The sequence below is a fragment of the Schistocerca gregaria genome, chromosome 9 (genome assembly GCF_023897955.1).
Source record: "Schistocerca gregaria isolate iqSchGreg1 chromosome 9, iqSchGreg1.2, whole genome shotgun sequence".
Classification (NCBI taxonomy): domain Eukaryota; kingdom Metazoa; phylum Arthropoda; class Insecta; order Orthoptera; family Acrididae; genus Schistocerca; species Schistocerca gregaria.
In genome coordinates, this window is record NC_064928.1 from 186,634,829 (window position 1) to 186,653,909 (window position 19,081).

The 19,081-nt window shown below is 42.6% G+C and overlaps 1 protein-coding gene across 1 annotated transcript in view; it reads left to right on the forward strand.

Annotated features, from left to right (window-relative positions):
• The window catches only part of LOC126291493 (odorant receptor 49b-like), a 70,113-nt gene extending 56,736 nt beyond the window's left edge, over nt 1-13,377 (forward strand). The window contains exon 5 of the mRNA XM_049985001.1: nt 13,204-13,377. Within this exon, the coding sequence (XP_049840958.1) occupies nt 13,204-13,377 (174 nt within the window). The remainder of the gene's footprint in view (nt 1-13,203) is intronic.
• The last annotated feature ends 5,704 nt before the right edge of the window (nt 13,378-19,081 follow it).

Genomic DNA, 19,081 nt, shown 5'->3' on the forward strand with positions numbered 1-19,081 from the left:
TAGTAATTCTGTGTGTGTGTTTGTGTGTTTTGTTCATTGTGCCTGTCGGCGGCGCTTTCCCGCTTCGTAAGTCTTGGAATCTTTGTTTTTAATATATTTTTCCCATGTGGAAGTTTCTTTCTATTTTATTTACATCATATATATATATATATATATATATATATATATATATATATATATATATATATATATATATATATATATATATATATATAAACAAAGATTCCAAGACTTACTAAGCGGGAAAGCGCCGGCAGACAGGCACATGAACAAAACACACAAACACACACACAGAATTACTAGCTTTCGCAACCAATGGTTGCTTCTTCAGGAAGGAGAGGGAAAGACGAAAGGATGTGGGTTTTAAGGGAGAGGGTAAGGAGTCATTCCAATCCCGGGAGCGGAATGACTTCCCTTAGGGGGAAAAAAGGACAGGTGTACACTCGCACACACACACACACACACACACACACACACACACACACACACACACACATATCCATCCGCACATACACAGACACAAGCAGACATATTTAAAGGCCAGACAATTTTAATTAAAATGGTCTACTGCACTTGTTGGGAAATTCATGGATGAAATGGAAGGAGTTGACCACCCAAAATTCTTTTAAATTATGTTTAAATTGTGCCTTGTCTGAAACTAAACTCTTAATGGTTGCTGGCAACTTATTGAAAATATGTGTTGCTGAATATTGGACGCTTTTCTGGGCAAGAGTAAGTGATTTTAAATCTTTATGTATATTGTTCTTATTCATAAAGATTTAAAATCACTTACTCTTGCCCAGAAAGCAGTCCAGCTTGTGGAAAACATTTGGCATTGTGGACTCTGTTTTTCATGTCTTCTGAAAACTTTGGCTGTTGCAACCTGAGAAGGAAAGATCTGTCACACTTATCACTGTGTCATAATATCTTTAGGCAAAATGCAGCAGCAGGGGATTCACATGATTCACAATCTATTAAAATTATCACAGTCACAGAGAAACAAGATGACCATGCATCTATTTTTACTGCAGTTTAGAATATACCATGGGAAGTTAACTGAAATGAAAAACAAATTGGCCTTGAGTTTGTAAACTATTTTTGTGCCTGCAAGGAAGCATAGTGTGGCAAAAATTTTTTATGACTGCTGCTGAGCAGTGTAAAACACAAATAATGATAGATCAGCATAAAATTGTGAACTACTTTATCTACAGTGTCTGTTTCCTGAGATACAGATACATCATCCAGAAAACACAGACACTAAAAAACAAATTATGTATACAGTGGCAGCCCCAATGCTCAAGTTCTTGCTACTATACACCTTTATCTCTATCAGTACTGCACATCAAGTGACCAAATCTTGTTCCACCTGCTGTCAAAAATAGCACCAATTCAGTCTAAAGTGTCCTGTTTTTTATTTTTCTTGTCTTGATTCATACATTCCACAAGCACTAATCTGCCTGGTATAGCACTATCAGCTCTACAACTCAAGTCTGCTGCTTTGTACACTACATCATCAAACTGTTTGTGAAAGAAACAATACTTGCGGACAAAATCACAACTCTAAATATATTCAGAAACTAGTGCCATGTGAGATGTAACAGTCCATTGAAACCCATTTAAAACATGTAATTTTCGATCCAGTTTGAAATAAACAGGAATCACTCATGTAAACAAAAGGTGGATCTGTGCTTGTAGAATTATTGCCATGAAACTGGTTACTAAATTATAATTGTAATGAAGTGTATAGGTCCTGTAATCGGTAGAAACATTTTCTGAACCATGTATCTTTCGCATTTTATAAAAATAGTAAAAGAACCGGCATCATTAACATTTCATATTTTGAGTATTTGCACACTCAAAAAATCTTAAATGCTTTAAAATCCATGTATGTACCTGCTCTATAAGCGCCAGTTCAACTGTTGAAATATGTTAATTTTGAGACAACAGTTTTAATTGTAATTTTATTTTAAAAAAACTTTATAACAATGCTGAGGATTGTTTGGAATTATATATAAAGGGGCAGACATGTTGGCATTTTATGTCAGTGTCTTATGAGATTTTGTGCAAGAAGCATGTAATTGCTTACATAAGATGTATGTCAGTGTTGTAAGCATGTCAGTATTTTTGAGTTTTGTCAATGTAACATAATAATTATGATATTATATAGAATAATGGTTCTAAAACGTAATGTTAGTATTGGTCATTCTTGGTATAAAATCCAAGTTACAGTGGACATGAAAGAACACAGTGCTTGTGGCAGCAACAGATAAAAAGAAGTTGCATGAGTACACCCTACAAAATTATAAGAATTTTCAAGAATTTTAATAATAATTCCACACGACGATGAGGTCATTAGGGAAAGAGCACAAGCTCAGATTAGAAAAGGATGGAGAACGTCAGTGGGAGTTGTGTTTTTGAAGGAACCATCCTGACATTTACGTAAAGAGACTTAGGGAAACCAGGAAAAACCTGAATCTGGATGGCTGGATATGGGTTTGAACCATTGTCCTCACAAATGAATCCAGTGTGCTAACTACTGCACTGCCACACTCTATCCCCAACCGAGGAAGTTTGGTATTAACAATAAAAGATCAAACTACCAAAAAACTGGAATGTCATGATAATATTCCAAATGAAACCTCAAAGCAACCAAGCATCAATATTGCCTTATCCAGACAAATAGCTCAACAGTAACGCACACAATTTTCTCCAGGTTGCCAAATTGCAGGCCTGGAAGCACCATGTCATCAATGAATGAACAAAACAGTACAGATGACAACACAACTAGCATCGTTGAGAACCAAACTCGGCAATCCAGGGCAACAAAAACAGCAGTGGAGTGTCGTCATAGCAAATTATGGCAACCGCTACTGTGACCAGCAACACCCAATCACCTTCAGATGGTTTTCTCAACATCTTTAGGAAGCTTGACAATCATGGCACTTCTTCCATCCACCAGGTCACTTGCTGTCAAGTAAGTTGCACTGCATTCCTCCACCTCCACAGTATATGCCAAAGTATGGCCAGAGCTAGAAAGTTCAGTTCCGGTCACCAAACTTATCAGATTGAGCAGTTGAACTGAGATGCAGTCCATCTGTGCTGTCCTCCAGGCAGCTAACTCGTTTACCACAAGTGGCATTGACCACCAGTCTCTGAGGACTCAGGCCTCAGACATTCTCCACCTTTGCCAGCATTGCCAAACTCAGCTGCCAGCTGCTCAGGCCCCAGCCCTCAGCTGTTTGACCATGAGCTCTGAGGATTCCATCATTTGGACTTGGGATGAAACTATCGCAAACTTTATTATTCTAGATTTCACACAGTAGTCCAGCTTGGGGCCTGTCTGCACAAAGATATTAGGCTATGACTCATCATCCAATTAAGAAGTGTCATTGAATAACAAAACTATCAGGCAGTAGAAGTGCATAATGCATATAGACTTTTTTAAGTAACTAATTCAACGGCAGCCATGTGGCTGTGGCAGTGTCTTTATTTATACTATTCCTTGTGATGTGTGAAGTTACCTGTCTATTTTGCAACTTGTTCTTTCTGCGACAGAGGACTGGCCGAGTGGTCTAAGGTGCTGCAGTCATGTACTGTGTGGCTGGTCCAGGCGGAAGTTCGAGTCCTCCCTCCGGCATGGGTGTGTGTGTTTGTCCTTATGATAATTTAGGTTAAGTAGTGTGTAAGCTAAGGGACTGATGACATTAGCAGTTAAGTTCCATAAGATTTTACACACATTTGAAGATTGTTTTGTTCTTTCTGTGTGCACTATGTCCCAGTCACAACATAAGTGATCAAAAAACAATTAAAACACAACAAAGCCTCAGGTGAAGCTCGTCTTACAGCAGAAATTCCAAAAGACAGCCAAGCTCTAGGGATCATAATTCTAAAAGAAAAATTAGGTTAGGTCTGGGATACATAAACAATTTCAGGAAACTGTAAGCTTGGGTTAATTCACCCACCTACAGATATCAGTGATTATGGAGGAATTTCATCACTACCCTTAGAACATGAAATTTTCTCAAAAACTATTCTGGACATATGAAATCCTCAGTTAGGTAATTTAACTGGAAGTATCCAGCTAGACTTTTAAGCAGCAGTCCTGTCCACAGCAACTCTAAACCTTAAACAATTAATTACATACATGAGAATGTCTAACACAAAGATAATGTTGACAGTTGTTCATTTTAAAATGGCTTATGATTTGATGGAGCAGACTTAAAATCATGAATGAATCAGCATCTAATAGCAAAAGATTGGAAATAACTAACAAAGTCTTATAAACACAGTGTCTAAAGTTAAGTTTATTGGAACAGTTTCTACTCCTTTCCATATTGTATCAGACGTCAGACAATGAGACATTTTTTAATCATTATTATTAAGCTGTGCACTGGAAAAAGTTAAGAGAATGGGAAAGAGGATGAAAAACAAAAAGTGAATAACTACCTAAAGCTAGATAGGTTGCAAGAAGGACATTGCAGATGAGCTCATAACAAACAGACAGAATCTTACACAAAACTTTTTATCAAGCACCACTACTTGCTGCATAGCTAAGACAGATTTTCAATCCCTGAATATCCAAATAATCCATAAAATTAGCGGGTAAATTTTGTTTTGAATTGGTAGGAACTCTGCATTTTGCTTAATGTCTTCCCACCAGAGCATATTGCCTAACTCCAGTCTGAACCCTAGACATGGAGGCTTTTAAAAATAAATTGTACATAACCACACCACGGAAAAGAGGCATATGCAGTAATTAAACCTCCATAAAGGAAACATTATACCACTTATTAGATATAACTGAAAACCAACTACATGGATTGACTAAACAACATAACAAAAGTGTAAAGGAAAAGGTAAACGACAAAATGCACAGTTCAGTATGATGAGTTTAAGCTACATACACATTATGCTTAGTCTGATACCAAAAAAGAAGAAAAGGAGGAAGAGGATGAGAGAGAAGAAAACATGACATGGTAACTTACCAAATACAGTCCAAATGAGTAAGCATGAAATATAAACAGTTTTAAGTATAAAGCAGTTATTCGGATATGAAGAGGCTTGCAAAGTATAGAGCAGCATGGAGAACTGCAACAAATTAGACGTAGGACTGGAAACGACAACAAGGGCCAGCGACAGTCATAGCGTTCGTTGCTGATCTACTGCTCATAGGCTGGAAATGCACCAGTTTTGCATAGCTAATGAGATGATACTTTCACTTAACCAGTGAGTGGCGAGAATAGATGCAATGCATTTCTAGCACTAAAACTGAAACTACTGTCTCCTTCGCTGTCTTTGGTGTGTATTTGTGAGATTCATAATGATGTATTTTGTGATTGTGGCAGAAAGTTCCATAAATTGAAGTGATTAAGTGATTTAGTTCAGCACGGTGAACGTCGTCCATTAGTGCATATTTCAGAGATCAAAGATCAACTGAAGACACACGAAAATGTATCAATGTTGGTATGAAATAGCTCTTCAGGAGTCAAAGGTTTGTGAGGACGGAATCATCAGGGAAATGCAGCTACAGCCCCACTTTTCCAAGTATTCTACTGGAAAGAATTCCTGGTTTTCTGGAAACAATATGAACGTTAGTACCATTTCGCAGGTTATGTATTTATGGGTTTACGAGGGTAAATTAAAATGTATGTACCGAGAACTAGATTTGGCAAACCAAACTGTGGTGGACTAGAGACAACTTTGTACAGAAGTGTGTATGGAAATCGGAATGGAAAATTCAGAGAACGACCGTGGGAACCTTACAAACTGTGCTTTGCTTGCCTATTGTCTTAGTTATTTGACTGTAAACTTTGAGGATCATTGTTGTTATTGATCGTCCCATTTTCATATGGCAAATACACCATAGCTCTCATTATTTCAGTATGGTAAAGGGCTCAGGTTAATACTTTAGAAAATGCTTACTGTCAATAAACTGACAACCACCTACAGAGGGATAAACGATCATCGTAATCACGTAACGAAAATCAGGGCTTGCCTGTCAAGACTTCAGAGTTCTCCTTTTATCCCCTGTTTTTCGAGAGTTTTAGGTAATGGAATAACTCGGTAGGTAATGAAGTTTCTCATAGTATATGGCAAAATGCTCTCCTGTTTGCATGCTGTCAGTTACCAATCGCAAGCAATTTATGAATTATGAGGAATGTTGTGGGCGCTTCGATTATGTCATCGCAGCGGGCGGCCAACCGACCGAAGACGGGCAAAAAATGTGTGCCTTCCCTTGCAAACAAACGAATGAATTCGCCCAGCTCGTTGGGAGTATAATGATCACTGCGCATCTGCCACTGTATCCTGCTGGGACTCTAATATAGATATCACTAACACACACTTTCCTGGATTTTTCGCAATAGTAAACCTCTGATGAAGTGGTCGCCATGTAGCTCTACAGCGAGTTACTGCCAATAGCGTAGTGGGCATTGCAACCAACATTGTAGTGTATTTGTATCGTTAGAGCAGTAAAAAAAACTGATAAACGAGTGAAATCAGCACCTAAAACACGCCACAGAGCAATCAATCATGTAATGCGATTTCGTTGGAAGTGTGAGCCAGACATGTTACTGGCAGATTCGATTAATGTGCGAGTACTTTGGCACTGCTCCGTGAAGTCTAATGAATATCCCATGGGAAAGACAACGTTCTTTTAGTGAAACAGTAATGAGAAAATAAGAACCGACGGCTTCCTTCAAAATGATCCTACTGTCGCTAACATACATTTTCGAGTAATGACCGTGAAGGCTTGATACAATCTATGGCTAGTATGGATGCACATAGACCAGTGGTCATCAAACTACACATGTGGCCCTTAAGTATTCGTGAGGCCCACGGTTCTGAGCCAAACTATACATATTATAATCAATACAGGGCAATTGTGTCACGAAATTTTATCCCTGGATAGATGATGCCAGTAGGAACCAAAGTTACAAACGTTGTGTACGTCGACAACGCACCATTTTTAAACTAGAGAAACTTGGCGCCACGCGGTCCGATTGACCGTGAGATTTCCCTGTTGCCTTTTGTCGGTTCAGCACTTTGGTCGTCGGTTCACACATACAAATTGCCCTCGCCCCGTCACTGCCCCAACGTGATACACAGTCGTGTCGAATAGGTCTTGCTGTTTGTCTCCACCTCACGTCAGAGGCACTCGCACGTAAACTTCGCTTCAGAGCACACACACGACACCTGCGATTTAGCCATACAGTAAGCATGGCGGCACGGTATTCGTTTGAAGAACGAGTTACGGTTTTGTTGATGGACTAGCCGATGGTAAAGCTCATGAAGCTTGATGGTTGTATCAGAAACGGTAACCAGCAAGACACCACTCCCACCTGCAAATGTTTACAGCAATTCACCAGCGACTTGGTGAAACAGGCTTAGTGGGATATCATGGTGATGTTGGATGACCTCGAACACGATATTTGTGAACCAGGCTACTTACAAGAAGAACTAAATCATTTACGAATGGCTTTTGCGAAAAATGGTTATACGAAAAGCGAGATTAACCGAGCACTTCACCCAAGTAGAAAAATGCCTAAAAATAGGAGACAGCAACAACCATCAGCTCGAAAAGTTTTTCTTCCCTTCATCCATAACATCACGGATCGCATTGGGAAAGCACTAGCCAAGATTCAGGTGGAGACTATTTTCAGACCTACTAAGAAAATTAGTGAGTGCCTAAGATCAACAAAAGATGCTCGTCATCCCCTAGCCACCCCAGGGGTGTATAAAATTCCGTGTAGTTGTGGCAGGGTTTACATGGGAACTACAAAAAGAAGCATCAATACACGTTTGACGGAGCACAAAAGAAACTGTCGCTTGGGACATATCGACAAATCGGCAGTAGCGGAACATGTTTTTAAGGATGAAAATCACGAAATAAAATTCAGTGATACAAGCGTGCTAGCGAGGACGTCGCATTATTATACACGTATATATAGAGAGGCAATTGGAAACCACAAACATCAATACAATTTTAATCGTAAAGAAGAAGGATTAAAATTGGACAAAATATGGCGGTCGACGTTGCATCAGTCACGTGACAATCGATTGCCTGCAATCGAGAGAACAGACAATAGCCAGAGATAGCTACGCATCGATGCCACGTGACGTGTGGTGGCGCCCTCTACGATCTCCATATAAGCGGCGGCCCCAGCTCCTAGCTGCCAGTGGTCGACTCACCTCAGAAGACGTTCTCCGTAGTTGAGAGCGAAACGTCAGGGAGAAGGAGTTCTACAGATCGACCACGGCAATTTAGCCCGGAAGTGTTTACTGATGACGACAAGATGCTGAATTTGAAGAGACTTGTCGAGCTCTTCGAGGAAGCGCCTACGACAAGTACTCTAGTGGTTGGACACGACATGGGGGTCACTAATCGATTAGTCTTGGAGGTTTTGAGGGATGATCGCAGCATCCATTTAGTTTCCAATCTGTCCAAGACCTAAATCATATGGCGGACTATGAACACAGACTAGGGATTTGCCGGTGGTTTCTGTGACGTGTTGCACGAGATCCCGACTTCCCCGCCATTGTGTTGTTTACCGACGAGTGCACCTTCCATCGAGATGGCGTTTACAATACTCGAAACCATCACTGAGCAGGGGTAAATCCTCACGTCACGTACGCCCACAGACACCTGGAACGATGTTCGCTCAACATTTGAGCAGGCATTGTGGGTGACCATCTGATTGGGCGAGTCTATCAACCTCCTCGACTTACTGGGGCAAATTATCTTCACTTTATGCAAAAACCTAACCAGCGAGCTGGCGCCCGCATGTAACAGTCATGCTGTGCGCTGATATTTAAATGAACTCTTCGACGGCCGGATAATTGGCAGAAGTACTCCACGATCACCAGACCTCACACCACTGGACTTTTTCCTGTGGGGATTCTTCAATGTTATAGTTCACCTGAACGTAAACAACCTAGAAAACAAGAGGAATTAATGGATCACATTCAACATGCTGCCAATCACATTAGGGCAATGCTAGGAATCTTTGAAAGAGTTCGTCAAACACCGTTCGACGTTACCAAGCTTGTGTAGCGTCAGAGGGTCGCCAGTTGAAGCACCTACTTTAAGTAAACATTATCCTAGCTACAAAAAAGGCCCTTTCTGTGCTGACAATTTGTAAAGGACTTTCTGAATGCGAACTAACAGCTGGTGGCGGGTTTGTTCCCAGTACGTCTTATGAAACTACAGTGGCGGGAACGTGGTGGATTCACCCCCAGGCTCCGAGAGTGGGAGGCTGGCGCCTTGGGTACATCATGATCTCCGGCTTTTTTTTTTTTTTTTTTTTTTTTTTTTTTGCTTTATTGAGATTCGATTCCCCCCAAAGGGGGCGGTCTGGCAGCAGCTTAGGACACCGCCTTCTGCCTACAGAATTTTTGTTAAAAAATGAAGATAAATAATAACATTGGTGACTTAATGGTAAAATGGCTGAAAATAGGGGCACTTAAAACATAAAGCAAAGGGTTGGCGATGCTAATAAAATACACAGGTAGTAGACAGGTAAAATAATAGAAAGACAACTAAAAAACACGGCCACGTTCTGGTTTGTGTTCGCAAGAGACAAAAATCACATCCAGCGACAGCATGATTTCTGCTCGCAACACTTTGTCAAGTGGACGCTGCCATTCTCGTTGATATGTTTCTGGAATTGAGACTAAAGATCTATTAATATTTATAAGTTTCTCGAGTTGACACCAAAAGTCACTCTCGTCATTTCTGCAGAGGTTTTCATTGTGTCTTATCAAGGTAAGTGAAGTGAAACAATTCACTAGCTCAGATAGTTTGCTTCTAATGGCTCCTATGGGCAAAGCATCAAAAGTTGTAAATAAAGAAATCCTTTAATTTTCGTAATTTCCTCAAATACACCAAGGCTGTTTTCCTATCCAGGTCTGTCGGTATTTCATACTTCAAATATTGGCATCTGTGCTTACAAATACATCGGTACTTCACATTGAGCGCTTTCGGCAGCGTCGCCTGCAGTTGTTTATATCCATTTTTCTCATCGGTAATAAGCTTTAGGATTTTTCTAAATTCGTGCGGGTACGAGATCTACACGAGTGAAGTCGAGAGCAAAAGCTGCTGTCATAATACCCAACTAGCAATTAACAGCCGAATTCAGCTAAAGTTAACATCTCCTTAATGGTGTGGTTTTCCTGCTCAGTAAGAAACAAAAATACCTAGAGAGACAGTAATATTTTAAGATGTGCGTAATTTTCACTAATGTTGGTTAATTCGACAGTGAACTAAGTGAAGTTGGCCGCTTACCATAGGGGCTGAGGGTTCACTGCGGGGCTAGTGGAAGTGAGATGCGAAATTTTGTATTGTCTCCCAGTTCTGTACGACTCACAGGCGTGTGTGTCTCGTACCGATCAGATGCTGTGGAACGAATTTCAAACAGAAGTAATATGTATCCGTGAATGCTCAGGCTTGTTTGATCAGTTCGGTAAATTTGCATGAAAGAATGGAACATTTTTTTCCTCTTTCATGGTTGGAAAGTTTGATTATACAAAGAATCGTATAAAGAATTTCAACAATATATAGCCTACAGTTCATTGTTGACAGCCGTACGAATTGATCAGTGTGTCGAACTGTCGACTGCAATTTAAAAACGAGAAAAACGAATTTCATACTGTTATTAAACATTTTCATTCAAAAGGTTGGACTGCTGCACGAATAGAAAACAGAACTGGACAGCGTTCACGCGGACTTTGCACCATCATTGAAGAACATTTACTTTTGGGTTAATCATTTTAAACGTGATTGGGCAAGCACCGAAGACGAAACATGCTAGATCGTCCAATTTAGGTCATCACAAAAACCATAAACAAAATCCATCATGTGTGGCAATGCAAGACGGCCGATTAAAAACTCGTGGGACTGCTGAGAATGTAGGCGTCTCAACTGAGTTAGCACGTAATATCCACAATTGCTCACAGTCGGCCAAAAGCGCATCCGGCACAGCGTTTCAGCCCAAAGTCCAGCGATGTTGAATCGCAGTCCGCAAGACGTTTTGCGCCGATTTGTGACTTAATGAAATCTGGATCCATCATTAAGGACCGGAGTCAAAGCGGTAGTCAAAATAATGGGCAAAGGCTGGTGAATGTGCAGCGAAGGGTGCAAAGACGATTTTGTCAGCTGGTAAGGTAACGGCCATTCTTTTGGGATTCTCGAGGAATAATCCTCATAGGTTACTTGGAAAAACTATCTTATCTTCAAGTGTGCTATATATATTTGTAGCAAGTAATATAAAATTAAATCAAAACTTTTGTAATGCATCGCAATGAGTTTAACAAAAATAACATTCTAAACGTGTAGTAAACATTTGTAATCATGCCTCATATTGCATAATGCATTCAAATATGAATACAGTTACCGTGTTAATTAAACATCCACTCGCGCAGACAACACAACAATACTTCGTCAGGTAGTTGCAGTGTTACAACTTTGAGGTCGCTGAAACAGAAGACATTCGACTAAGGGTTCCGAATAGTGTCTCTCGGTTAGCGATCGCACGCAATTGTAGGTCGCGGTCGATCTGGGAGACATCAGAATGAGACCGAAATACAGCCTGCCAGCCTACATTTTTAAAAATAATTTTAACATAGAGCGAAAATATGAATCATCACTGGCTTTTGGTTAAAATATGCAACAACCGTAGAAAAGGAGCCAAATGTGGAAATACATCTGCAACACGCAAATGCATACACTACTGGCCATTGAAATTGCTACACCAAGCAGAAATACAGATGACAAACGGCTACTCATTGGACAAATATGTTACACTAGAACTGACAAGTGCTTACATTTTCACGCAATTTGGATGCATAGATCCTGAGAAATCAGTACCCAGAACAACCATCTCTGGCCGTAATAACGGCCTTGACACGCCAGGGCATTGAGTAAAACAGAGCTTGAATGGCGTGTACAGGTACAGCTGACCATGCAGTTTCAACACGATACCATAGTTCACCAAGAGTAGTGACTGGCGTATTGTGACGAGCCAGTTGCTCGCCCACAATTGACCAGACGTTTTATCTGTAGAATGTGCTGGCCAGGGCAGCAGTCCAACATTTTCTGTATCCAGAAAGGCCCGCACAGCACCTGCAACATGCGGTCGTGCATTATCCTGCTGAAATGCAGGGTTTCGCAGTGATCGAATGAAGGGTACAGCCACAGGTCATAACACATCTGAAATGTAACGCCCACTGTTCAAAGTCCCGTCAAAGCGAACAAAAGGTGACCGAGACGTGTAACCAATGGCACCCCATACCATCACGCCGGGTGATACGCCAGTATGGCGATGACGAATACACGCTTCCAATGTGCGTTCACCGCGATGTCGCCAAACACGGATGCGACCATCATGATGCTCTAAACAGATCCTGGACTCATCCGAAAAAATGACGTTTTGCCATTCGTGCACCCAGGTTCGTCGTCGAGTACACCATCGCAGGCGCTCCTGTCTGTGATGCAGCATCAAGGGTAACCGCAGCCACGGTGTCCGAGCTGATAGTCCATGCTCCTGCAAACGTCGTCGAACTGTTCGTGCAGCTGGTTGTTGTCTTGCAAACGTCCCCATCTGTTGACTCCGGGATCGAGACGTGGCTGCACGATCCGTTACAGCCATACGGATAAGATGCCTGTCATCTAGACTGCTAGTGATAAGAGGCCGTTGGGATGCAGCACGGCGTTCCGTATTACCCTCCTGAACCCACCGATCCCATATTCTGCTAGCAGTCATTGGATCTAGACCAACGCGAGCACCAATGTCGCCAAACCGCAATCGCGATAGGCTACAATCCGACCTTTATCAAAGTCGTAAACGTGACTGTATGCATTTCTCCTCCATACACGAGGCATCACATCAACGTTTCACCAGGCAACGCCGGTCAACTGCTGTTTGTGTATGAGAAATCGGTTGGAAACTTTCCTTGTAGATTCTCCAGCGGCGCCAGCCTTGTGTGAATGCATTGAAAATCTAATCATTTGCCTATCACAGAATCTTCTTCCTGTCGGTTAAATTTCGCGTCTGTAGCACGTCATCTTCTTGGTGTAGCAATTTTAATCGCCAGTAGTGCATAATCAGGTCTCTGGTCATCAGCAAAGCCGTCAGGCGCTAACATTGGTACGGAGTACCCACCGCTGCGCATCTGTAGAGCGACGTGTTGTGCGTGGTGGCTGTCCAGATGCAGGTGCAGCCGGATGGCGCGCAGCGCCGTCAGAGCGGCGTGGGGTTCCGTTTACCGCCGCCCCCTCCACTGCCCCGCGAGAACAGCAGACGGCCAGTTGCCAGTGCGGCGTCGGCCGCTGCCGCCTCCACACGGGACAGGTCGGCTGACGCGGCGCGCCTGCAGTCGTGACGTCACACCCGCTGCTCGCCTCGCGCCAACAGGTGAGCGCTGTGTCTGCCAGTAACCGCTGTGAAGTAGGTATGGCGGTTATCGCTGAAGCAACGAGTCGCTTTTTATTTTTTTCAAAGCCAGTTTAACCGGCCTGCTAAAACCGCTCAAAATAACCGATTTTCGATTATTTCCTTTAAAAAAAACGTAGAAATCGAAAAGACGGTGTTGCGGATACTCCAGACTTGACCATATTAGAAATGATAGGATCAGAGAGGTTATGAATGTCAAAAGCACAATCCTAGACCTAGAAAGGAAGCGCCTACTCTGGTATGGTCACTTACAGCGTATGCCAGACGCAAGTTGGCCATATGGCAATGGACTCCACATCAAAGAAGACAGCGCGGTAGAACTGCGAGATGCTGGAAAGACGACGTCAACGAAGCAATGGTGGCGAGAGGTCTTAAAGGAGGAGATTGGAATGACCGTGAACGATGGAGATTGGGATGAGAGGTAGCCGTAGAAACCTCGCTCATATATATAATCTATCTTAGATTGATAAACACTGACTCCCTCAGTTTGAAGATACAAAGAGTTCTAACATTACATTAAATATGCAAATAAAAGAAGTTTCAGTCCCTCTACTGTTTTTTGCTATCCTCAAAAAGCATAAAGTGACTGAATATTCGAAAAATCCCTTGTATTCTGATTTTTTGTTTTTGAAACCCCACTTGAAAAGCATGTTGTAATCGAGGAAAGTGTCACTATTTGTTCATTACAAACAGTCAGTGCTAAAGGCTGAAAACTGAGACTGAAGAACTTTATTTTACGCTATAATTTGTCCGCTTTCAAGGACTACAAGGAGGTAAAGGCATACTATATAGACACTAGCAGCAGACCAGTTATTACGTTTTTTTTTTTTTTTTTTTGTAAAATATGATGATGATGTTTGGTTTGTGGGCCGCTCAACTGGGCGGTTATCAAAAATGGTTAAAATGGCTCTGAGCACTATGCGACTTAACTTCTGAGGTCATCAGAACTTAGAACTAATTCAACCTAACTAACCTACGGACACCACACACAGCCATGCCCGAGGCAGGATTCGAACCCGCGAACGCAGTGGTCGCTCAGTTCCGACTGTAGCGCCTAGAACCCCACGGCCACTCCGGCCGGCTGCGCGGTTATCAGCTCCCGTACAAATTCCCAACCTGTGGTCAGCCCAGTCTCGCCAATTTCATGCATGATGATGAAATGATGAGGACAACATAAACACCCAGTCATCTCGAGGCAGGTGGAAATCCCTGACCCAGCCGGGAATCGAATCCGGGACCCCCTGTTCGCGACACCACGAGCTGCGGACGTTTTTAAAGTATGAATGAACTGTTAAAATTTAAGTTTCCTCTTTATACGGCGGTTGGAACTTAAATAGTGGCAACTATTTATTTACGGCTCGTACAAAACAGATACGTGTTTCAAAGTTTTACTGACCTTCAAAGTAGTCACCAACATTGTGTATATCCCGTTGCTAGTGATGTGCAAGTCGTAGGATACTCTTAGCTGTGCCAGTTGTCTTGACAGTTCGAACGGTATGGTCTATTGCCCGACGAATTTGTAGCAGTTCTGAAACGAACGTTGTGAAGCGTTTCCTTCAGTTTAGAAATCGAGTTGAACTCACGAGGGCTTAACTCAGGGAAGTGCAGTAGGTGGTATAGCACTTAGCAGCCCCATCAGTCAAACAAATCAGAAACAGCTTGCACTGTACGTGCTTGAGCATTATCCTACAAACTGATGGTCGGGTCGTGCACAAAGTGTCATCACTTCTGGTTCTGTGTTGTTCATTTTTGGAACACAACCTACGAGCAGCTTAGAGACACTTTCTGCAGGACCTATCATTTTGTAGGACAATGTTCAAGCACGTACAGTGCAAGCTGTTACTGACTCGTCACTCCACGTTATTCCACTGTTCAATCGTCCAATGTTTACGCTCTTTACACCAAGCAAGGCGTTGTTTGACATTTACCCGCGTGATGTGTGGCTTTTGAGCAGCCGCTCGACCATGAAATGCAAGTTTTCTCACCTCCCGCCTAACTGTCGGAGTATTTGCAATGGATGCTCATGCAGTTCGGAATTCCTGTTTGATGGTCTGGGTAGATGTCTGCCTATTACACATTACGACGCTCAGCACCTGTTGGCGGTCTCTGTCAGTCAACAGACGAGGTCGGCCTGTACGCTTTTGTGCTGTACGTGTCCCTTCAGGTTTCCACTTCGCTATCACATCGGGAACAGTGGACCTAGGGATGTTTATGAGTGTGGAAATCTCGCCTACAGGCGTATGACACAAGTGACACCCAATTACCTCACCACGTTCGAAGTCCGTGAGTTCCGCGCAACGCCCCATTCTGCTCTCTCACGATGTCTAATGACTACTGAGGTCGCTGATATGGAGTACGTGGTAGTAGGTGGCAGCAAAACGCAGCTAATACGAAAAACTTTTTTTCTGGGGGGGGGGGGCTGTCTGGATACTTTTGATCACACAGTGTATGGTCACGATCCCAGGAGAGGCGCTGCAGGCGATGTCGTGCTGTTAGCTAAGGCACTCGCGTCCGTCGTCTGGTGCCACAGCCCATTACATCTACATCTATATCTACATGGATACTCTGAGTCACATTTATGTGCCTGGTAGAGGGCTCATCGAACCACCTTCAAAATTCTCTATTATTCCAATCTCGCAAAAGCGCGCAGAGAAAATTAACACCTGTATCTTTCCGTACGAGCTCTGATTTCCCTTATTTTATCTTGGTGATCGTTCCTCCCTCTGTAGGTTGGTGTCAACAAAATATTTTGCATTCGGAGGAGGAAGTTGGTGATTGGAATTTCATGAGAAGATTCCGTCGCAACGAGAGACGCCTTTCTTGAAATGATGTGCACACCAAATCCTGTATCATTTATGTGACACTCTCTCCCATATTTCGCGATAATACCAAATGTGCTGCCTGCCTTTGAACTTTTTCGATGTACTCGGTCAGTCCTATCTGGTAAGGATCCCACACCACGCAGCAGTGTTCTAAATGAGGACGGAGAAGCGTAGTGTAGACAGTCTCTTTAGTAGATCTGTTACATTTTGTAAGTTTCCTCTAGTAAAAGGCAGTCTTCAGTTCGCTTTTCCCACAACATCATCTACGTGTTCTTTCCAAATTCCATTGTTCGTAATTGATATTTGAAGGTATTTAATTGAAATTACGGCCTGTACATTTGATTGATTTGTCGTGTAACCGAAGTTTAATTGAGTCTTCTTAGCATTCATGAGGATGACCTTACACTTCCCACTATTTAGGGTCAACGGTCAGTTTTCGCAACATATAGATATTTTTTCTAAATCATTTTACAGTTTGTTTTGATCTTCTGGTGACTTAGCTAGATGATAAGTGACAGTATCATCAGGAAACAACTTAAGATTGCTGCTCAGATTGTCTCAAAAATCGTTTACATAGATGAGGAACAGCAAAGGGCCGATTACACTAGCTTGGTGAACGCCAGAAAACACTTCTGTTTTACTGGATGACTTTCCGTCAATTACTACGAACTATAATCTCTCTGACAGGAAATCACAAATCCAGTCACATAACCGAGACGATATTCCATAAGCACGCGTGTTCACTACGAGCCGCTTGTGTGGTACAGTGTCAAAAGCTTTCCGGAAATCCAGAAATACGAAATCGATCTGAAATCCGTTGTCAATAGCACTAAACACTTCATGTGAATAAAGAGTTAGTTGTGTTTCACAGGAACGATGTTTTCTAAACCTATGTTGACTCTGTGTCAAACGACCGTTCTTTTCGAGGTAATTCATAATGTTCGAAAGCAAAGTATGTTCTAAAATCTTGCTGCATATCGACGTTAACGATATGGGCCTGTAATTTAGTGGATTACTCTTACTACCTTTCTTGAATATTGGTGTGACCTGTGCAACTTACCAGTCTTTGGGTACGGATCTTTCGTCGAGCGAACGGTTGTATATGATTGTTAAGTACAGAGCTAACTCATCAGTATACTCCGAAAGAAACCCAACTGGTATACACTCTGGACCAGAAGACTTGCTTTTATTAAGTGATTTAAGTTGCTTCACTACTACCGCCATTCTTCGCCGTAGTGTCCTAACGGATTCGTTCGTCGTATGTCCCACACAGATTCCTACGGTTATTTCACGTAGTCTGTTATCACAGACAACTCTACGCAAACGCTGCTGCTTTCGGTTGTTAACTGAAGGCTGTCGGCCTCACCGTTGTTCGTGGTGAGAAAAATGCCTGAAATGTGATATTCTCGGCAGTGTCGGCTCGTGAGCATACATTTTAAATGTTCACAAATTTTTTGATTCAGCTAAATTTGAAAGTAGGAAACAGCGACTGCTGTATGACCGTTACGATCATAAACAAAACTGCAACCACTGCCAATAATATTAATAATAGTAATAATAACGCAACAATGGCGCCTGATATAATTTTACTACACTACAGGCCATTAAAATTGCTGCACCACAAAGATCACGCGCTACAGACGCGAAATTTAACCGACGGGAAGAAGATGCTGTGATATGCAGATGATTAGCTTTTCAGAGCATTCACACAAAGGTGGTGCCGGCGGCGACACCTACAACGTGCTGACATGAGAAAAGTTTCCAACCGATTTCTCATACACAAACAGCAGTTGACCGGCGTTGTCTGGTGAAACGTTGTCGTGATGCCTCGTGTAAGGAGGAGAAATGGGTACCATCACGTTTCCGACTTTGATAAAGGTCGGATTGTAGCCTATCGTGATTGCGGTTTATCGTATAGCGACATTGCTACTCGCGTTGGTCGAGATCCAATGACTGTTAGCAGAATATGGAATCGGTGGGTTCAGGAGGGTAATACGGAACGCCGTGCTGGATCCCAACGACCTCGTATCACTAGGAAGCAAGATGACAGGCATATTATCCGCATGGCTGTAACGGATAGTGCAGCCACGTCTCGATTCCTTAGTCAACAGATGGGGATGTTTGCAAGACAACAACCATCTGCACGAACAGTTCGACGACGTTTGCAGCAGTATGGATTATAAGCTCGGAGACCTTGGCTGTGGTTGCCCTTGACGCTGCATCACAGACAGGAGCGCCTGCTATGGTGTACTCAACGACGAACCTGGGTGCACGAATAGCAAAACGGCATTTTTCGGATGAATCCTGCTTTTGTTTACAGCATCATGATGGTCAATTCCGTGTTTGGTTACATCGCAGTGAACGCACATTGGAAGAGTGTATTTGTCATCGCCATACTGGCGTATCACCCGGCGTGATGGTATGGGGTGCCATTGGTTACACGTCTCAGTCACCTCTTGTTCGCATTGACGGCACTTTGAACAGTGGACGTTACATTTCAGATGTGTTACCATCCGTGGCTCCAACCTCCATTCGATCCCTGCGAAAAGATACATTTCAGGAGGATAATGCATGACCGCATGTTGCAGATCCTGTAGGGGTCTTTCTGGATACAGAAAATTTTCGACCGCTGCCCTGGCCAGGACATTCACCAGATCTCTCACCAACTGAAAACGTCTGGTCAATGGTGGCCGAGCAACTGGCTCATCACAATACGCCATTCACTTCTCTTGATGAACTGCGGTATCGTGTTGAAGCTGCATGGGCAGCTGTACCTGTACACTCCATCCAAGCTCTATTTGACTCAATGCC